The sequence below is a fragment of the Carcharhinus amblyrhynchos genome, chromosome 27 (assembly GCF_965287045.1).
Source record: "Carcharhinus amblyrhynchos chromosome 27, sCarAmb.v2.hapA, whole genome shotgun sequence".
Classification (NCBI taxonomy): domain Eukaryota; kingdom Metazoa; phylum Chordata; class Chondrichthyes; order Carcharhiniformes; family Carcharhinidae; genus Carcharhinus; species Carcharhinus amblyrhynchos.
In genome coordinates, this window is record NC_137350.1 from 42,348,233 (window position 1) to 42,371,169 (window position 22,937).

Consider the following 22,937-nt stretch of genomic DNA (forward strand, 5'->3'; position numbering starts at 1 on the left):
GATACAAAAGTCTGAGGTCATGTATCAACCGACTCAATAACAGTTTCTTCCCTGCTGTTACCAGACTTTTGAATGGACCACCTCACACTAAGTTGATCTTTCTCTACACCCTAGCTATGACTGTAACACTACATTTTGTAGTCTCTCCTTTCCTATGTACAGTATGATTTGTCTGTATAGTGCACAAGAAACAATACTTTTCACTGTATACTAATACATGTGACAATAATAAATCAAATCAAATCAAATCAAATCAATATCCTACCTAATGCTGTCACAGTTCTTCCAGTTTAGTACTTTCATTCTGGAACTACTTCTATCCTTTCCTACAAGTACCTTGAAACTTGTAGAATTGTGATCATTGTTCCCAAAATGGTCCCCCACTGAGACATCAATCACCTGTCTGGGCTCGTTTCCCAGAGCCAAATCTAAGGTAGTCCCTTCCGAAGTTGGAATTTCTACATATTGCCTCAAGAAGCACTCTTGGACACACTGAACAAACACTGCCTCATCCAAGCCTCTCGCATAAAAAGAATCCCAGTCTATGTTGGGGAAGTTAAAATTGGATAAAAGAAAGGCAGGACTGATATGTCAGCAGATTACAGGAAGATATAAAAACAAAGGGTTCTTGTGATGGTACTAGACTTCATGAAGTGGGTGAGATATCTCCTTCGTTTTCTTGACATTCAAGGAGAGATTATTGAGGAGATCATCACTGAGATGTACAAGATGATGAATGGGATGGATAGGATAGAGGTGGAGAGGCTCTTCCCGCTCAGAAAGGACAGTAGGATAAGGGGGGGGCAGTTTAGAACGGAGTTGAGGAGGAACTTTTTCACTCAAAGGGTGGTGAATCTCTGGAATTCTCTGCCCGTTGAAGTGGTGGAGGCTACCTCGCTAAATATATTTAAGACGCGGGTAGGTAGGTTTTTGATAGGCAAGGGGATTAAGGGTTATGGGGAGAAGGTGGGAAAGTGGAACTGAGCCACTTCAGATCAGCCATGATCTTATTGAATGGCGGGGCAAGCTCGAAGGGCTAGATGGCCTACTCCTGCTCCTACTTCTTATGTTCTTATTGTCTTCATACCAGTTCACCAGAATTTTTATTTCTTTCTTGTACGGTGTCTCGTCATTGTTTGAGATCTGCCACAACAGTGGTATCATCCCAACAACCCTGTTGTTTTTATATCTTCCTGTAATCTGCTGACATATCAGTTCTGCCTTTCTTTCATCCAAGTTTCCGAAACTGCCTCAACATCATAGTTCCATGTAGTAATCCAAGCATTAAGTTCATCCACCTTATCTGTCATACTCCTTGCATTAAAACAAACACATCTCAGACCATCTGTCTTGTCATGTTTTGTACATACTCTGTGTTTTATTTCTCTTAACCATATTAGAACAATTCACTGAGTTCTCCACAGTGCCTGTACTCTACTGTGGCCCTTCTTGATTTTTGACTTTGGTTTCTCTGCCTCTCACTTTTCCCTTTAATGCGTTCTGTTCCCACCTTACTTCCCTCTGACCTCCTGCATTGGTTCCCATCCCTCATCTACATTAGTTTAAACCCTTCCCAACAGCACTAGCAATCACTCCCATAGGACATTGGTTCCAGTGCTGCCCCGGTGCACACTGTCCCATTTCTACTGGTCCCACCTCCCTCAGGACTGGTTCCAATATCCCAGGAATTTAAATCCCTTCCTCTTGCACCATCTCTCAAGCCAAGTATTCATAGAAACATAGAAAAACTACAGCACAGTATAGGCCCTTCAGCCCACAAAGCTGTGCCGAACACGTCCCTACCTTAGAAGTTACTAGGCTTACCTATAACCCTTTATCTTACTAAGTTCTATGTACTTATCTAAAAGTCTCTTAAAAGACCCTATCGAATCCGCCTCCACCAGCGTTGCTGGCAGCCCATTCCACGCACCCACCACTCTGAGTGAAAAACTTATCCCTGACATCTCCTCTGTACCTACTCCCCTGCACCTTAAACCTGTGTCCTCTTGTGCCAACCATTTCAGCACTGGAAAAAAGTGTCTGACCATCCACTCGATCAATACGTCTCAACATCTTATAAACCTCTATCAGGTCAGCCCTCATCCTTCGTCTATCCTCATAAGCATGCTCCCCAATCCAGGCAACATCCTTGTAAATCTCCTCTGCACCCTATCTATGGCTTCCACATCCTTCCTGTAATGAGGCGACCAGAACTGAGCACAGTACTCCAAGTGAGGTCTGACCAGGGTCCTATATAGTTGCAACATTATGTTTTGACTCCTAAGCTCAATTCCTCGAATGATGAAGGTCCGTACACCATATGCCTTCTTAACCACAGCCTCTACCTGCACAGCCGCTTTGAGCATCCTGTGAACTCAGACCCCAAGATCCTTCTGATTTTCCACACTGCGAAAAGTCCTACCATTAATATTATATTGTGCCAACCTATTTGACCTGCCAAAATGAACCGCTTCACACTTATCTGGGTTGAACTCCATATGCCACTTCTCCGCCCAGTCTTGCATCCTATCAATGTCTCGCTGCAACTTCTGACATCCCTCCACACTATCCACAACATGGATAGGGAGCATAAGATGGGAGCAGAAACTGTCAGGTATGGGCACAAATGAAAAGTGGAGTTTTTTCAAGGAACAAAGACTGCGTGTCCTTGGTAGGTATGTCCCTGGCAGGCAGGGAGGAAATGGCCGAGTGAGGGAACCATGGTTCACAAAGGAGGTTGAATGTGTGTTAAGAGGAAAAAGGAAGTGTATGTAAGGATGAAAAAACAAGATTCAGTTGGGTCACTTCAGTGTTACAAGGTAGCCAGGAATGAGTTAAAGAAAGGGCTTAGGAGAGCGAGGAGGGGGCATGAGAAGTCCTTGGCGGGTCGGATAAAAGAAAACCCCAAGGCTTTTCACTCTTATGTGAGAAATAAAAGAATGACGAGGGTGAGGTTAGGGCCAGTCAAGGATAGTAGTGGGAACTTGTGCATAGAGTCAGAAGAAATAGGTGAGGCATTGAATGAATACTTTTCTTCAGTGAACACCAAGGAGAGGGGCCATGTTTCTGAGGATGAGTGCATGATACAGGCTGATAGGATGGAGGAGGTAGATGTTCTGAGGGGCGATGTATTTGCAATTTTGAAAAACCTGAGGGTGGATAAGTCCCCTGGGCCAGATGGGAAACATCCTAGGATACTTTGGGAGGCAAGGGATGAGATTGCGGAGCCTTTAGCTTTGATCTTTGGGTCCTCACTGTCCATAGGGATAGTGCCAGAGGACTGGAAAGTGGCAAACTTTGTTCCTCTAGGAAACAGGAATGACCCTGGTAATTATAGGCCAGTTAGTCTTACTTCGGTGGTCGGTAAGTTAATGGAAAGGGTCCTGAGAGATAGGATTTATGACCATTTGGAAAGATTCAGTTTAATCTGGGATAGTCAGCATGGTTTCATGAGGGGTAAGTCCTGTCTCACAAAAGGGAATCGAGATGAGGTGACTGGGAGCGGGGAGATTAGCTCGCAAATAGAGAAGGACTGTAGACCATGTAAGAAGGAGGATAGACGGGTGATGGAGAAGGGGAGCGCTCAGACCGAAGGTTTGAGATGTGTCTATTTTAACGCCAGGAGTGTGGTGAATAAAGTGGATGAGCTTAGAGCATGGATTGCTGCTTGGAATTGTGATGTGGTGGCCATTACAGAGACTTGGATGTCTCAGGGACAGGACTGGATACTTCAGATGCTGTGTTTCAGATGTTTCAGAAAGGATTGGGAGGGGGGCAAAAGAGTGGGGGGAGTGGCACTGTTGATCAGGGATAGTGTCTTGGCTGTAGAGAAGGTGGACGCCATGGAGGGAATGTCAACGGAGTCTCTATGGGTGTAAGTTCGGAACAGGACGGGGTTAATAACTTTGCTGGGTGTCTTCTATAGGCCGGCCAATAGTAACAGGGATGTTGAGGTGCAGATAGGGAATTAGATCCTGGAGACATATAGTAATAACAGAGTTGTCGTGATGGGAGACTTTAATTTCCCAAACATCGACTGGAATATCCCTGGGGTAAGGGGTTTGGATGGGGAGGAGTTTGTTAGGTGCGTTCAGGAGGGTTTCCTGATACAGTATGTGGATAAGTCTACAAGAGGAGAAGCTGTACTCGATCTGATACTGGCTAATGAACTTGGACAGGTGAAAGATCTCTCAGTGGGAGAGCATCTTAGGGATAGTGATCATAACTCTATCTCCTTTACACTAGCATTGGAAAGAGATAGGATCAGGCAGGCTAGGAAAGTGTTTATCTGGGGTAAGGGGAAATATGAAGCCATCAGGCAGGAAATTAGACGAGTAAATTGGAAGGAGGTATTCTCGGGGAAAAGTACCGAAGTAAAGTTGCAGATTCTCAAGGAATGTTTGTCCGGAGTTCTGCATGACCACATTCCAATGAGACAGAGAGGTCTTGGTAGCTTACGGGAACCATGGTGCACAAAAGTTGTAATGAACCTAGTCAAAAAGAAAAGGAAAGTGTACAAAAGGTTTAGAGAGCTGGGTGATGTTAGGGATCTAGTGGAGTATATGGCTTGTAGGAAGGAACTTAAGAAGGAATTTTGGAGAGCCAGAAGGGGTCATGAGAAGGCCTTGGCAGGTAAGATTACGGAAAACCCTAAGGCGTTCTACAAATATGTGAAGAGTGAAAGGATGAGATGTGAAGGAATAGGACCTATAAAATGTGAAGGTGGGAAAGTTTGTACAGAACCGGTAGAAAAAGCAGAGATGCTTAATGAATATGTTACCTCGGTATTCACGGTGGAAAATGATCTGGGTGGTTGTACTGCAGGCTTGCGGCGGACTGAAAAGATTGAGTATGTGGACATTAAGAAAGAGGATGTGTTGGAAATTATGAATAGCATCAAGATAGATAATTCACCGGGACCAGATGGGATGTACCCCAGGTTACTGTGGGAGACGAGGGAAGAGATTGCAGACCCTCTGGCAATGATCTTGTGGATCCAGAACTGGCTTGCCCGCAGAAGGCAGAGAGTGGTGGTAGATGGGTCTTTTTCTGCATGGAGGTTGGTCACCAGTGGAGTGCCCCAGGGATCTGTTCTGGAACCCTTGCTGTTTGTAATTTTCATAAATGACCTGGATGAGGAAGTGGAGGGATGGGTTGGTAAGTTTGCTGACGACACAAAGGTGGTGGCGTTGTGGATAGTTTGGAGGGATGTCAGAAGTTGCAGTGTGACATAGATAGGATGCAAGACTGGGTGGAGAAGTGGCAAATGGACTTCAACGTGGATAAGTGTGTAGTGGTCCATTTTGGCAGGTCAAATGGGATGAAGGAGTACAATATCAAGGGTACGACTCTTAGCAGTGTAGAGGATCAGAAGGACCTTGGGGTCCGGGTCCATAGGACTCTTAAATCGGCCTCGCAGGTAGAGGATGTGGTTAAGAAGGCGTACGGTGTACTGGCCTTCATCAATCGAGGGACTGAGTTTAGGAGTCGGGAGATAATGCTGCAACTTTATAAGACCCTAGTCAGACCCCACTTGGAGTATTGTGCTCAGTTCTGGTTACCTCATTACAGGAGGGCCGTGGAAGCTATTGAAAGGGTGCAGAGGAGATTTGCAAGGATGTTGCCTGGATTGGGTGGCATGCCTTATGAGGATAGGTTGAGGGAACTCGGTCTTTTCTCCTTGGAGAGACGAAGGACGAGAGGTGACCCGACAGAGGTTTATAAGATGTTGAGGGGTACAGATCGGATGGATTCTCAGAGGCTTTTTCCCAGGGCTGAAATGGTTGCTACAAAAGGACACAGGTTTAAGGTGCTGGGGAGTAGGTACACAGGAGATGTCAGGGTAAGTTTTTCACTCAGAGGATGGTAGGTGAGTGGAATCAGCTGCTGTCGGTGGTGGTGGAGGCAAATTCGATAGGGTGTTTTAAGAGACTTCTGGATGAGTACATGGGACTTAATAGGTTTGAGGGTTATAGATAAGCCAAGTAGGTAGGGATGTGATCGGCGCAACTTGTGGGCTGAAGGGCCTGTTTGTGCTGTAGTTTTTCTATGTTCTAAATTTGATTGAATTCTTTGAGGAGGTAACTAAGTATCTGGATGAAGGTAGAGCAGTTGATGTCGTATACATGGATTTCAGTAAGGCATTTGATAAGGTTCCCCATGGAGGGCTCATGAAGAAGATAAGGAGATGTGGGATAGAAGGAAATTTGGCCAATTGGATAAGTGACTGACTGTATCATAAAAGACAGAGGGTGGTGGTGGAGGGAAAATGTTCAGACTGGAGGCCAGTTACCAGCAGTGTACCACAGGGATCAGTGCTGGGTCCTCTGCTTTTTGTGATTTTTATCAATGACTTGGAAGAAGGGGCTGAAGGGTAGGTTAGTAAATTTGCTGATGACACCAAGATCAGTGGAGTAGTGGATGAGGTGGAGGGCTCTTGCAGGCTGCAAAGAGACATCGTTAGGATGCAGAGTTGGGCCGAAAAGTGGCAGATGGAGAGTTTAACCCTGATGAGTGTGAGGTGATTCATTTTGGTTGGACAAACTTGAATACAGATTACAGGGTCAACGGCAGGGTTCTGAGGAATGTGGAGGAACAGAGACAACTTGGGGTTCATATCCATAGATCTCTGAAGGTTGCCACTCAAGGGGATAGAGCCGTGAAGAAGGCTTATAGTATGTTAGCGTTTATTAACAGGGGGTTTGAGTTTTAGAGCCGTGGGATTATGCTGCAACTATACCGGATGTTGGTGAGACCACATTTGGAATATTGTGTTGTTCTGGTCACCTCACTATAAGAAGGATGTGGAAGCATTGGAGAGAGTGCAGAGGAGATTTACCAGGATGCTGCCTGGTTTGGAGGGTAGGTCTTATGAGGAAAGGTTGAGGGAGCTGAGGCTTTTCTCTTGGAGCGGAGGAGGATGAGAGGCGACTTAGAGGTTTATAACATGTTGAGAGGGATTGATAGAGTGGACGTGCAGAGACTATTTCCTTGGGTGGATGTAGCTGTTACTAGGGGGCATAACTATAAGGCTCATGGTGGGAGATATAGGAGCGATGCCCGAGGTATATTCTTTACTCAGAGAGTGGTTGGGGTGTGGAATAGACTGCCTGCTGTGATAGTCTATCGCACTAGTTGGACACTTTAGGAACTTTCAAGCGGTTATTGGATAGGCACATGGAGCACTCCAGAATTATAGGGAGGGGATAGCTTGATCTTGGGTTTGGACATAGCTCGGCACAACATTGAGGGCCGAAGGGCCTGTACTGTGCTGTAATGTTCTATGTTTCTATTACCTCTAACCTTTGTGTCATCAGCAAACTTACCAACCCATCCCTCCACTTCCTCATCCAGGTCATTTATAAAAATCACAAAGAGTAAGGATCCGAGAACAGATCCCTGGGGCATTCCACTGGTGACCGACGCCCATGCAGAATATGACCCATCTATAACCACTTTTTGCCTTCTGTGGGCAAGCCAGTTCTGGATCCACAAAACAATGTCCCCTTGGATCCCATGCCCCCTCACTTTTTCAATAAGCCTTGCACGGGGCACCTTATCAAATGCCTTGCTGAAGTCCAAATATACTACATCTACTGCTCTTCCTTCATCAATGTGTTTAGTCACAGCTTCAAAAAATTCAATCAGGCTCATAAGACATGTTGACTATTCTTAATCATATTATACCTCTCCAAATGTTCATAAATCCTGTCTCTCAGGATCTTCTCCATCAACTTACCAACCACTGAGGTTAGACTTACTGGTCTATAATTTCCAGGGCTATCTCTACTACCTTTCCTGAATAAAGGAACAACATCCACAATCTTCCAATCCTCTGGAACCTCTTCCGTCTCCACTGATGATGCAAAGATCATCGCCAGAGGCTCAGCAATCTCCTCCTTTGCCTCCCACAGTAGCCTGGGGTACATCCCATCTGGTCCCGGTGACTTATCCAACTTGATGCTTTTCAAAAGGTCCAACACATCCTCTTTCTTAATATCTACATGCTCAAGCTTTTCAGTCCGCTGGAAGTCTGCACGACAACCACCAAGATCCTTCTCCATAGTGAATACTGAAGTAAAGTATTCATGAAGCACCTCTGCTATTTCTTCCAGTTCCATACAAACCTTCCCACCGTCACATTTGATAGGTCCTATTCTTTCATGTCTTATCCTCTTGCTCTTAACATACTTTTAGAATGCCTTGGGGTTTTCCTTAATCCTGCCTGTCAAGGCCTTCTCATGACCCCTCTGGCTCTCCCAATTTCCTTCTTAAGATCCTTCCTATTAGCTGTATACTCTTCTAGAGCTCTAACATTACCTAGCTCTCTGAACCTTTTGTAAGCTTTTCTTTTCTTCTTGACTAGACTTATTACAGCCTTTGTATACCACGGTTCCTGTAACCTACCATAACTTCCACGTCTCATTGGAACGTTGCTATGCAGAACTCCAGACAAATATTCCCTGAAAACTTGCCACATTTCATTTGCACATTTCCCTGAGAAAACCTCTTTCCAATTTAAGCCTCCAATTTCCTACCTGATGGCCTCATAATTCCCCTTACTCCAATTAAACACTTTTCTAATTATTCATCTTAGCTATCCTGGCTTTCCTATTCTGACTAGCACGTGGCACTGGTAGCAATCCTGAGATTACTACCTTTGAGGTCCTACTTTTTAGTTTAACACATAACTCCAAAAATTCAGCTTGTATGACCTCAGCCCATTTTTACTTATATCGTTGATGCCTATATGCACCATGGCAGCTGGCTGTTCACCCTCTCCCTCCAGGATGTCCTGCAGCTACTCCAAGACATCCCTGACCCTTGCATCCAGGAGGCAACATACCATCCTGGAGTCTCATTTGCTTCTGCAGAAATGCCTGTCTATTTCGCTTACAATTGAGTTTCCTATCACTATATCTTTGCCACTCTTTTCCTTGCCCTCCTGTGCAGCACAGCAAGCCATGGTGCCTTGAACCTGGCTGCTGCCACCTTCCCTTGGTGAGCCATCTCCCCCAACAGTATCCAAATAGGTATATCTGTTTTGGAGGGAGATGACTGCATGGGATCCTGCGCTGCCTTCCTACTCCTTCTCTGTCTGGTGGTCACCCATTCCCTATATCTCTCAGTAATTTTTATCTGCGGTGTGACTAACTCACTGAATGTGCTATTCATGATTCCCTCAGCATCGTGGATGTTCCAAAATGAATCCATCCGCAGCTCCAGAGCTGTCAAGTGGTTTAACAGGAGCTACAGCTGCACGGTTACATGGATAGGACGGAAGAGATGGGCTTGGGCAAGATGCTCTTTTAGAGAGTTAGTGCAGACTTGATGGGCTGAATGGTCTCCTTCTGCACTGTAAGGGATTCAATGGAATCTATAAAACTTGGGATATTCAATTGTATTGGCATTGCAATATTAGATCCTTGGCACTTACCATCAGCACCAGCATCAGCAATTTTCTGCTTCACAATAGTGACAGTCTCTGGCCAGACAATGTCTGTTAGACTTTTGAGTTTCTCCTTAAGCAGAAAGAATATACTATCAGAGTGCATTTTTACCAGGAAATATACTATTAAATGCTTTCGTTATTCTGTAAAACTAAAAGTCATGTGGTACAAAGAGGTAGTTGTGTAGAGTTTCTTAAAGGAGGGGAGAGGCAGAGGGTCAAAGAGTTTTAGGGAGAGAATTCCAGACCCAAGCAGCTGAAGGCTGTCATCAAAGAGCAATGGTGAAATCTGAGAATGCACAAGCAGTCAGAATTGGAGCAGTGCAGAGTCATAAGAGGATTGTAAGGAGGTGGATACAAAAATAGGGAGGGTCGAGGCCATGGAGGGGTTAAAATAGAGAGATTCAAGGCGCTGCCAGGCTAGCAGCACCATAGGGCAGTGAACACAGGGTAATGGATGAATGGAACTCGGTGCAAGTTTGGATATTGGCAGTGATGTTTTGGATGATCTGAAGTCTACGAAGCGTGTAAAATGGGAGGTTGCCTAGGAAATCAGTGAAACAATCAAATCTGGAGGAGCCAAAGCAGGGATATGGGTTTTAGTAAATGAGCTGAACTGGGGTAGAGATGGGAAATGTCTCAGAGGTGAAAGTAGGCAGTCCTGGTGCTGGAGGAGTTATGGGGTCAGAGGCTCAACTAAGATGGTCAAGAAAGGGGATGGGGATGATGGCTGGGAAACAAAATTTTTGGTGGGGATGAAAAATAGCTTTAGCTTTCCTAACATTTAACCAAGGGTAAGGTCTGCTCACCCAAAGCTGGGGTGTAAGACAAGCGGCAGGATAAATCAGAGACACTGCAGGGATGAGTGAGTAAGGATGAATGCTGTTTGTGCACATGTGAAATCTGGCATTGTGTGTCCAGAAAATGTTACCAAACAACACCACATAAATGAGAAATAGAAAGGGGCCAAGGCTAGATTCTTGGGAGAGACCAGGGGTTAATGACGCAGGAAGGGAAAGTTTACTTTTGCCACAGTCAACCAGGACGTTACTTGTGAAGTTACCAAGAGATATTTTGGTATTATGGCAGGGGAAGAGGCAGATTTGAGGGAGAGGGGGAACAGTACCTTAAGAGAGAACTGTTAGCAGTGTCAGAAACTGAACACTTGGGTTCCAAAGTGTTTCATCACCACAAATTTGCCAAGTCACGTTTATAATCACAAATATTTAATGATTCAGTGCAACATTATTAACATAATACTTCAAATTTCACAAATGAAATAAACATCTTGATATTTAAAATGCCTCACTTGCATTTATGACTGGAACAAAGGTTATAAAGTACAAAGAAATGAAGACTCCGGCATGAAAATCTGACCCTCAGAACAACAGCCACTTGAGCCAATGTTAACATAACATTCAATCCTCTGCATCCATTTTGACGTATGTTATGCTATTTGGCACTATATTCCTCAGACTGATCTAATAATGGGAAAGTGGTAAAGCAGTAGCAAATGAAAATAAACACCATTTAACTTTTGGAAAATTCTACATTATGTACTTACAGTATCTCCAAAAACTCTCTTTCCCAATGCATTTCGATCAATTGTTCCATCTTTCAGTAAAATATCTGCAATGAGAATAATTATAAAATAACTGCAGAGTCACTGTTTATTCAGCAACATAAGAACATAAGAAATAGGAGCAGGAGTAGGCCATCTAGCCCTTCGAGCCTGCCCCGCCATTCAATAAGATCATGGCTGATCTGACGTGGCTCAGTTCCACATTCCCGCCCTCTCCCCACAACCCTTAATCCCCTCTCTTACCAAAAACCCATCAACCCGTGTCTTAAAAATATTTAGCGAGGTAGCCTCCACCACTTCAACGGGCAGAGAATTCCAGAGATTCACCACCCTTTGAGTGAAGAAGTTCCTCCTCAACTCCGTTCTAAACTGCCCCCCACCCCCCCTTTATCTTGAGGCTGTGCCCCCTAGTCCTATTATCCTTTCTGAGCAGGAAGAGTCTCTCCACCTCTATCCTATCCATCCCATTCATCATCTTATACGTCTCAATGAGATCTCCCCTCATTCTTCTAAACTCTAACGAGTACAAGCCTAGTTTATTCAGCCTCTCCTCATAGCTCAACCCCCTCAACTCCGGCATCAGCCTAGTAAACCTCCTCTGCACTCCCTCCAAGGCCAAAATATCCTTGCGTAAGTACAGCGCCCAAAACTGCACACAGTACTCCAGCTGCGGCCTCACCAATGCCCTATACAGCCGCAGCAAGACCTCCCTACTTTTATATTCAATCCCCCTCGCTATGAAGGCCAGCATCCCATTCGCCTTCCTGATCACCTGCTGCACCTGCAAGCTGGGTTTTTGCGACTCATGCACAAGGGCCCCAAGGTCCCTCTGCACCGTCGCCTGCTGCAGTTTTTCGCCATGTAAGTGATAATCCTTCCTACCAAAGTGGACCACCTCGCACTTGCCAACATTAAATTGCATTTGCCATTTCCTGGCCCACTCGCCCAGCCTATCTAGATCCTTCTGTAGACTCTCCACACCCTCCGCACAATTTGCCTTTCCTCCAATCTTGGTGTCATCAGCAAATTTCGACACCCTACACTCGGTTCCCTCCTCCAGATCATCTATATAAATGGTAAATAGCTGAGGCCCCAGCACCGACCCCTGAGGCACTCCACTAGTCACCATCTGCCAATCCGAATAGCACCCACTGACCCCCACTCTCTGCCTCCTATTTGATAACCAATCCTCTATCCACGCTAACACCCTACCCCCAACTCCCTGTCCCCTGACCTTCTGCAATAACCTCCTGTGAGGTACCTTGTCAAACGCCTTCTGAAAATCCAGAAAGACCACATCCACCGGCTCTCCTCTATCCACCGCCCTAAGTGGAACCCTACCAAACTGCCACTTATATAGCAGAATATAACAACTGCATTACTAAATGATTAGCAAGTCTGTGGATGATACTAAGATTGGCGGAGTTGCAGATAGTGAAGAAGATTGTCAGAGAATACAGCAGGATATAGATAGGCTTGAAAATTGCATGGAGAAATGGCAGATGGAATTTAATCCAGACAAGTATGAGGTGATCCATATTTGTAGATCCAACTCGGGTGGGAGCTACCAGATGGCAGAACCATCAGGAGCATAGACACAGAGAGGTCTGGGAGTACAAGTCCACAGATCCTTAAAAGTGGCAGCACAGGCGGAAAAGGTGGTGAAGAATACATATGGCATGCTTCTCTTCATTGGATGGGGCATCAAGAATAAAAGTTTGCCAACTTTACAGTTGTACAAAACATTGGTTAGACCACATTTGGATTACTGTGTCCAATTCTGGTCACGACACTACCAGATGGACGTGGAGACTTTGGAAAGAGTACAGAAATTCCAGGATTTTGCCTGGAATGGAGGGTATGAGCTATGAGGAGAGATTGCATAAACTGGCATTGTTGTCCCTGGGAAGACAGAGGCTGAGAGGCGACCTGATAGAAGTTTATAAAATTATGAGGGTATGGATAGGGTGAACAATTGGAAGGTTTTTCCCCAGAGCAGGAATGACAATTACAAGGGAGCACAAGTTCAAGGGGGAAAAGGTTCAACGGAGATGTGTGGGGGAATTTTTTTTTCACACAGAGGACGATGGGAGCCTGAAATGCACAATCAAGTGAGGTGGTTGAGGCAGACGTTAGTGATATTTAAGACTCATCTAGGTAGACACATGAACAGGCAGGGAATAGAGGGATACAGGAGGTTAAGAACATAAGAAATAGGAGCAGGAGTGGGCCATCTAGCCCTTCGAGCCTGCCCCGCCATTCAATAAGATCATGGCTGATCTGAAGTGGATCAGTTCCACTTTCCCGCTTTCTCCCCGTAACCCTTAATTCCCTTGTCTATCAGAAACCTATCTACCCGTGACTTAAATATATTCAGCGAGGTAACCTCCACCAGTTCAACGGGCAGAGAATTCCAGAGATTCACCACCCTTTGAGTGAAGTTCCTCCTCAACTCTGATCTAAACTGCGCCCCCCCACCTCCCCCCGCCTCCCTTATCTTGAGACTGTGTCCTCTAGTCCTGCTATCCTTTCTAAGCGGGAAGAATCTCTCTACCTCTACCCTATCCATCCCCTTCATTACCTTATACATCTCTATAAGATCCCCCCTCATCCTTCTAAACTCCAATGAGTACAGACCCAGTCTATTTAGTCTCTCTTCATAGTCTAACCCCTTCATCTCCGGTATCAGCCTAGTGAACCTCCTCCACACTCCCTCCAAGGCCAAAATATCCTTCCGCAAGTGCAGCGACCAAAACTGCACACAGTACTCCAGCTACGGCCTCACCAGTGCCCTGTACAGTTGCAGCAAGACCTCCCTACTTTTATATTCTATCCCCCTCGCTATAAAGTCCAATCTAGATAGGACAGTGAAATCAGTGCAGGCTTGGTGGGCTGAAGGGCCTGATCCTGTGCTGCACTGTTCTTTGTAAATGAGTTTTGCAGCTTAACTTAAAGTGTAGAGTTATATGTCAAAAGAAAGCTGGGACTTCATTCTCAGCTCCCTATAAAGAGCTGCTAATGTCCCTTAAATGAATAGTCATGGTACCTGAGTAAATCAGAAAACAGAACATTAGAAAACAGAACTTTTCTCAGTTTGACAGTTTGCTTTTCCCCCAAGAAATGCCATTTTTTTGGCTTTCTCTTATCATGAAGGCCTGCATTTGGAGCATGAACATTTTAATTCCTCCACCGAGGAGATGGTGGTGTTGTGATATTGTCACTGGATTAGTAATACAGAGACCCAATGTAAGATCTGAGGAGCTGGGCTCAAATCCCATCGCCGCAGGTGTAAAATTATAATTCCATAAAATTCTGAAATTCAAAGTCTAATGGTGACCATGAAACCACTGTCAATTGTCGTAAGAACACCTCAGGTTCACTGGCCTCAGAGTCAAAGTTTTACAGCATGGAAACAGGCCCTTCGGCCCCACTTTTCCACGCTGCCTTTTTTTAAAACCCTAAAGCAAGTACCAATTGCCCACATTTGGCCCATATCCCTCGAGACCCATCTTACCCATGTAAATATCTAAACACTTTTTAAAAGGCAAAATTGTATCCGCCTCTACTACTACCTCTTCCTTAAAAGAGGCTTAAGAGAGGCTACTATTACCTCTGGCAGCTTGTTCCAGACACTCACCATCCTCTGTGTGAAAAAATTGCCCCTCTGGACACTTATGTATCTCTCACTTCTCACCTTAAACCTATTTCCTCTAGTTTTAGATTCCCTTACCTTTGGGAAAAGATATTGACTATCTAGCTGATCTATACCCCTCATTATTTTATAGGCCTCCATAACATCACTCCTCAGCCTTCTACGCTCCAGAGAAAAAAGTCCCAGTCGATCCAGCCTCTTGTTATAACTCAAACCATTAAGTCCTGGTAGCATCCGAGTAAATTTCTTCTGCACGCTTACTAGTTTAATAATATCCTTTCTACAATAGGGTGACCAGAACTGTACACAGTATTTCCAAGTCTGGCCTTACCAATGTCTTGTACAACTTCAACAAGACATCCCAACTCGTTTATTCAATGTTCTGGCCAATGAAACCCAGCATGCTGAATGCCTTCTTCATCACTCTATGCACTTGTGACTCCACTTTCAAGGAGCTATGGACATGTACTCTTAGATCTGTTTGTTCTGTAACTCTCCCCAAAGCCCTATCATTGATTAAGTAAATCCTGGCCTGGTTCAATCTACCAAAATGCATCACCTCACATTGATCTAAATTAAACTCCATCTGCCATTCGTCAGCTCACTGGCCCAATTGATCAGGATCCTGTTGTATTGGAGATGACCTTCTTCATTGTCCACTATGCCACCAATTTTGGTATCACCTACAAACTTACTGACCATGCCTCCTATATTCTCATCCAAATCATTAATATATTTATAAATCATAAATCATTTCTGCAGTAAGGGGAAATATGAAGACATCAGGCAGAAAATTGGATGAGTAAACTGGAAGGAGGTGCTCTTGGGGAAAAGTACTGAAGGAAGGTGGTGGATTTTCAAGGAATGTTTGTCTGGAGCTCTGCACAAAAACGTTCCGATGAGACAAAGAGTTTTGGTAGGTAGCGGGAACCGTGGTGCACGAAGGTTGTGATGAACCTAGTCAGGAAAAGAAAGGCGTACAAAAGGTTCAGAGAGCTAGGAGATGTTAAGGATCAAGAGGAGTATAAGGCTTGTAGAAAGGAGCTTAAAAAGGAATTTAGCCAGAAAGGGTCATGAGAAGGCCTTGGCGGGTAAGCTTAAGGAGAATCCCAAGGCGTTCTACAAATATGTGAAGAGTAAAAGGATGAGAAGTGAAGGGATAGGACCTATAAAAGGTGAAGGGCGAAAAGTCTGTGTGGAACCGGAAGAAATAGCAGAGGTGCTTAATGAGTATTTTGCCTCGGTATTCATGGTGGAAAGTGATTTGGGAGGTTGTACTACAGGTTTGCGGCAGACTGAAAAAATTGAGTATGCGGACGTTAAGAAAGAGGACGTGTTGGAACTTTTAAATTCTATCAAGATAGATAAGTTGCCGGAACCGGATGGGATGCACCCCAGGTTATTGTGGGAGGTGAGGGAAGTGATTGCAGAGCCCCTGGCGATGATCTTGGCGTCGTCGATGGAGACGGGAGAGGTTCCGGATGATTGCGGATGTGGTTCCTATTTTCAAGAAAGGGAACAGGGATAGCCCGGGAAATTACCGACCGGTGAGTCTGACCTCAGTGGTTGGTAATGTTACGCCGTTGTTTAAGAAGGGTGGCAGGCAAAAGGCAGGGAATTATAGGCCAGTTAGTTTAACGTCTGTTGTAGGTAAAATGTTAGAATCCGTGATCAAGGAGAAAATAGCAAGGCATCTTGAGGAGAATTGTTTGATAGAGCAGACGCAGCACGGTTTCGTTAAGGGGAAGTCATGTCTGACGAATTTATTGGAGTTCTATGAGGATGTGTCTAGGGCGGTGGATAGAGGAGAGCCGGTGGACGTGGTGTTTCTTGATTTTCAGAAGGCATTTGATAAGGTGCCGCACAAGATGTTATTACAGAAGGTCAGGGGGCATGGAGTTGGGGGTAGGGTGTTAGTGTGGATAGGGGATTGGCTGTCAAATAGGAGGCAGAGAGTGGGGGTCAATGGGTGCAATTCGGATTGGCGGATGGTGATTAGTGGAGTGCCCCAGGGGTCGGTGCTGGGGCCTCAGCTATTTACCATTTATATAGACGATCTGGAGGAGGGAACCGAGTGTATGGTGTCGAAATTTGCTGATGACACCAAGATTGGTGGAACGGCAAATTGTGCGGAGGGTGTGGAGAGTCTGCAGAAGGATCTAGATAGACTGGGCGAATGGGCCAGGAACTGGCAAATGGAATTTAATGTTGGCAAGTGTGAAGTTGTCCACTTTGGTAGGAATAATGGTAGGAAGGACTATTACTTACATGGCGAAAAACTGCAGCAGGCGACGGTGCAGAGGGACCTCGGGGTCCTTGTGCATGAGTCGCAAAAACCCAGCCTGCAGGTGCAGCAGGTGGTCAAGAAGACGAATGGGATGCTGGCCTTCATAGCGAGGGGGATTGAATATAAAAGTAGGAGGTCTTGCTGCAACTGTACAGGGCGCTGGTGAGGCCGCAGCTGGAGTACCGTGTGCAGTTTTGGTCGCCGCACTTACGCAAGGATATTTTGGCCTTGGAGGGAGTGCAGAGGAGGTTTACTAGGCTGATACTGGAGTTGAGGGGGTTGAACTATGAGGAGAGGCTGAATAACCTAGGCTTGTACTTGTTAGAGTTTAGAAGAATGAGGGGAGATCTCATTGAGACATATAAGATGATGAATGGGATGGATAGGATAGAGGTGGAGAGGCTCTTCCCGCTCAGAAAGGACGGTAGGACTAGAGGGCACAGCCTCAAGATAAAGGGGGGGCGGTTTAGAACGGAGTTGAGGAGGAACTTCTTCACTCAAAGGGTGGTGAATCTCTGGAATTCTCTGCCCGTTGAAGTGGTGGAGGCTGCCTCGCTAAATAAATTTAAGACGCAGGTTGATAGGTTTTTGATAGGCAAGGGGATTAAGGGTTATGGGGAGAGGGCGGGAATGTGGAACTGAGACATGACAGATCAGCCATGATCTTATTGAATGGCGGGGCAGGCTCGAAGGGCTAGATGGCCTACTCCTGCTCCTATTTCTTGTGTGCTTATGTAAGTTGATGGAGAGGATTCTGAGGGACAGGATTTATGAGCATTTAGAGAAGTTTAGAATGATCAGAAAAAGTCAACATGGCTTTGTCAAGGGCAGGTCATGCCTTACGAGCCTAGTTGAGTTCTTTGAAAATGTGACTGAACACATTGACGAAGGAAGAGTGGTGGACGTGATTTACATGGGCTTCAGCAAGGCATTTGATAAGGTCCCCCATGCAAGACTTCTTGAGAAGGTGAGAGGGCATGGGATCCAAGGGGCTTTGGCCTTGTGGATCCAGAACTGGCTTGCCTGCAGAAGGCAGGGAGTCGTTGTGGATGGGTCTTTTTCTGCATGGAGGATGGTCACCAGTGGAGTGCCCCAGGGACCTGCATCTAGGACCCTTGCTGTTTGTCATTTTCATAAATGACCTGAATGAGGAAGTGGAGGGATGGGTTAGTAAGTTCGCTGATGATATGAAGGTTGGTGGTGTTGTGGATAGTCTGGAGGAATGTCAGAAGTTGCAGCGTGACATAGATAGGATGCAAGACTGGGCGGAGAAGTGGCAGATGGACTTCAACGCGGATAAATGTGTAGTGGTCCATTTTGGCAGGACCAATGGGATGAAGGAGTACAATATCAGGGGTAGGAGTCTTAGCAGTGTTGAGAAGCAGAAGGATCTTGGGTTCCGGGTCCATAGGACTCTTAAATCGGCCGCGCAGGTGGAGGATGTGGTCAAGAAGGCGTATGGTGTACTGGCCTTCGTTAATCGAGGGATTGAGTTCAGGAGTCGGGAGGTAATGCTGCAACTTTATAAGACCCTAGTCAGACCCCGCTTGGAGTATTGTGCGCAGTTCTGGTCGCCTCACTACAGGAAGGATGTGGAAGCTATTGAGAGGGCGCAGAGGAGATTTATAAGCATGTTGCCTGGATTGGGTGGCATGCCTTATGAAGATAGGTTGAGGGAGCTAGGTTTCTTCTCCTTGGAGAGACAAAGGTTGAGAGGCGACCTGATAGAGGTTTATAAAATGTTGAGAGGAATAGATAGGGTGGATTCTCGGAGGCTATTTCCCAGGGTTGAAATGGTCGCTACGAGAGGACACAGGTTTAAGGTGCTGGGGAGCAAGTACAGAGGAGATGGTTAGGGTAAGTTTTTCACTCAGAGGGTGGTGAGTGAGTGGAATCGGCTGCCGTTGGTGGTGGTAGAGGTGAACTCGCTGGGGTCTTTTAAAAGACTTCTGGATGAGTACATGGGATTTAATGGGATTGGAAGTTACAGGTAGTTCTATGGCCTGGTAGGTAGGGATATGATTGGACCAACTTGTGGGCCGAAGGTCCTGTTTGTGCTGTAGTGTTCTATGTTCCATAAATAACAATAACAGTGGACCCAGCATTGATCCCTGAGGCACACCGCTGGTCACAGGCCTCCAGTTTGAAAAACAACCCTCTGCAACCACCCTCTGGCTTTTGTCATCAAGGCATTCTCCAAGGAGGCCTTCGCGACACACTATAACACCGAATCGCTGAGCAAAAACAGATAGCCAAATTCCACACACGAGGACAGCGTCAACCAGGATCTTGGGTTCATGTCACACTATCTGTAACCCCCACAACTTGCCTGGGCTTGCAAAATCTCACTAACTGTCCTGGCTGGAGACAATACACACCTCTTTAACCTATGCTTAACCCTCTCTCCACTCACACTGCCTGTACCTTTAAGACTTGATTACCTGTAAAGACTCGCATTCCAACCATTATATTGTAAACTGAGTTTGTATCTATACATGCCCTATTTGTGAACAGAACTCCCACTCACCTGATGAAGGGGCAGTGCTCCGAAAGCTTGTGGCTTGTGCTACCAAATAAACCTTTGGACTTTAACCTGGTGTTGTGAGACTTCTTATTCTGTCATCAAGCCAGTTACGTATCCATTTAGCTACCTCACCCTAGATCCCGTGACATTTAACATTAGGCAACAACCTACTTTGTGTACCTTGTTAAAGGCCTTGCAAAATCCATGTAGACAACACCAACTGAACTGTCATCATCTATCTTCTTTGGTTCCACTTCAAAAAACTCAATCAAATTTGCGAGACATGATTTTCCACTCACAAAGCCATGCTGACTGTCTCGGATCAGTTCTTGCGTCTCTAAATGCCTGTAGATCCTGTCTCTCAAAATACCTTCTAACAACTAACCCACTACAGATGTGAGGCTCACTGGCCTGTAATTCCCATACTTTCTCCTGCAGCTCTTTTTAACAAAGGCACAACATTTGCCACTCTCCAATCTTCAGGCACCTCACCTGTGACTATCTCTGCTAGAGGATCTGCAATTTTCTCCCTAGCCTCCCACAATGTCCTGGGATACACTTCATCAGGTCCTGGAGATTTATCTACCTTGATGCGCTTTAAGATTTCCAGCACCACCTTCTCTATAATATGTACACTCCTCAAGACATCACTATTTAGAGTCACAGAGATTTACAGCATGGAAACCGGCCCTTTGGCCCAACTTGTCCATGCCACCCTTTATTTTTAAAACCCTGAAACTAGCTCCAATTGCCCGCATTTGGCCATATCCCTCAATACCCATCTTACCTATGTAACTATCTAAATGTTTTTTAAAAGACAAAAATTGTACCTGCCTCTATTACTACCTCTGGCAGCTTGTTTCAGACATTCAACACCCTCTGTGTGAAAAAATTGCCCCTCTGGACACTTTTGTATCTCTCCACTCTCACCTTAAACCTATTCTGTCCAGTTTTAAACTCCCCTACCTTTGGGAAAAGGCATTGACTATCTAGCTGATCTGTGCCCCTCATTATTTTATAGATCGCTAATAAGATCACCCCTCAGCCTCCTATGCTCCAGGGAAAAAAATTCTAGTCTATCCTGCCTCTCGTTATAACTCAAACCATCAAGTTCAGGTAACATTCTAGTAAATCTTTTCTGTACATTTTTTAGTTTACTAATATTCTTTCTATAATAGGGTAACCAGAACTGTACACAGTATTCTAAGTGTGGCCTTACCAATGTCTTGTACAACTTCAACAGGATGTCCCAACTCCTGCATTCAATGATATGACTGATGAAACCAAGCATGCTGAACACCTTCTTCATCACTCTGTCTACCTGTGACTTCACTTTCAAGGAGCTATGAACAGGTATCCCTAGATCTGTTTGCTCTTTAACTCTCCTCAATGCCCTACTATTGACTGATTGAATTAGGGCAGGACTTAATTTATCAAAATACATCACCTTGCATTTATCTAAATTAAACTCTATCTGCCCATTGACCCAATTGGTCAAGATCCCGTTGCAATTTGAGATAACTTTCTTCACTGTCCACTATGCCACCAATCTTGGTGTCATCTGCAAACTTGCTAACCACACCTTCTGTATTTTCATTCAAATCATTAATATAAATGACAAATAACAGTGGACCCAGCACTGGTCCCTGAGGCACACTGCTGGTCACATCCTCCAGTTTGAAAAACAACCCTCTACAACCATCCTCTGGCTTCCTTCCTCTAAGGGATCCCATGTCCCTTTGAGGAAGGAAATCTGCTGTCATTACCTGATCTGGACTACATGTGACTCTAGAGCCACTGCAACATCGTTGACTCTCAAATGTGCTCTGAAATTGAAGTTAGGGACAGATAAATGCTGGCCCAGCCAGCAATGCCCACATTTCATAAATGAATTTTTAAAAACTGCCTAATATTCACACGTGAACTTTGAATGTGTCAGCAGGTAGCTCTGCCTTAGGGATATCAAAACTGAGTCTGATCCAATAAGTACACTACCTACATTCCACTAACCTCCAAACATCCACTTTGCAGCACAGTGACAAAACAATGAAGTAAATTCCAGCCACATTCACTGCCTTGCCTGCAACTGACTAATGCAGCAAAAGCTGTAGATGGAATCAAGGCACTTCAGTCTGGATGATTCAATTATTCACTGGACAAATTCACCAAGCCACCAGGGAATGCTTTTTTAAAATAACATGAGTAATTGGTTGCAAAGCTTCCAGGAGACTGCAACCTTGTCATATTGTGATTTGTAAATGGAGGCTTTCCAAAAGAGTAAAACAAAAGGCTGAATTCTAAAAATGGTACAAAGGAAGAAAGAAGAAATTAACCTTAATGAAAAGTTAATTCAGATTTCAGTTAGCTGGTGAAAATAATTCTCCATTATCACAGCACTGCTGTACTGGAACCAAACATTCCCATGGCACAGAAAATGAGGAATGCTACATATTGGAATAAATCTGATCAATATAAATAGTTGCATGGGAAAGGATGGTGAGAGTAAACACAATGGTATTGAATGAATGGAAAAGTCCACGCTTAGAACAGGGGTCCCATTTAGATTTATTACAAATGGCTGATGACTATCATCAGGAAAAGTAGTAAATACCTAATCAGTAGCACAATCATAAGGACGAACTTCACAAAATGATGAGTGCTACAATGTCTATTAGTAACTGTGATGAGGGATACAAAGTTATCTCTTGCTAATGTTTGAAAAGTGGAATCACTCAATCTCACAGAAATTTATCAGCTTAAAAAAGTTGAAATTGGTGCTTTGGTTAAAAAAAAAGCAAAGCTAAATATACCTTGTCCAAATTTTTGAATAATCCTCTGATAAGCAGCTCTCCCTGGTCTGTAAGATTCATGTGCGAGATGGTCAGCTTCAATGGTAGCTGCTCCCATTTGCTGTAGGTACTGCACAACTGATGTCTTTCCACTGCCCGTGCATCCAGTTAATCCAATTACGTAAGGAATAGATGCAATTCTGGGATTATTCTGAAATCAATTCAGCACAAGTAAAGAATGCATTTCGATGTTTACGTAAAGCATATTTTTGAATGAATTTAGAATTTTGTCACTCCTGTGAAATTGGGCTCTTCCATATTGCTATCAAATATCAGCATTAGGATCTCCTATGTTGAGTAACATAGTTGACAAGTAGTTTAAAGCTTTTTATACATCATCCCAACCTCAAAGGTACAACCCCACCTAAGTAGACATTAACATTTGCTTTTTCAGCTGCTCATGTCTTTTTTAGCTTTACTGTCAATTTAGCTTGAATTGCTACCGAAGCCTCTACTTTCTCAGAAGACTAAAGAAATTTGGCATGTCAGCTACAACTCTCACCAACTACTACAGATGCACCATAGAAAACATTCTTTCTGGTTGTATCACAGCTTGGTGTGGCTTCTGCTCTGCCCAGGACCACAAGAAATTACA

General features: G+C 44.7%; 1 protein-coding gene across 1 annotated transcript in view; it reads right to left on the reverse strand.

The window, feature by feature from the left end:
• Nucleotides 1-22,937, reverse strand: part of coasy (CoA synthase) — a 68,655-nt gene that overhangs the window by 25,659 nt on the left and 20,059 nt on the right. The window contains exons 5-7 of the mRNA XM_080213447.1: nt 22,304-22,493; nt 11,013-11,077; nt 9,437-9,521 (exon numbers count right to left, since the gene is read on the reverse strand). Coding sequence (XP_080069573.1) covers nt 9,437-9,521; nt 11,013-11,077; nt 22,304-22,493 — 340 coding nt within the window. The remainder of the gene's footprint in view (nt 1-9,436; nt 9,522-11,012; nt 11,078-22,303; nt 22,494-22,937) is intronic.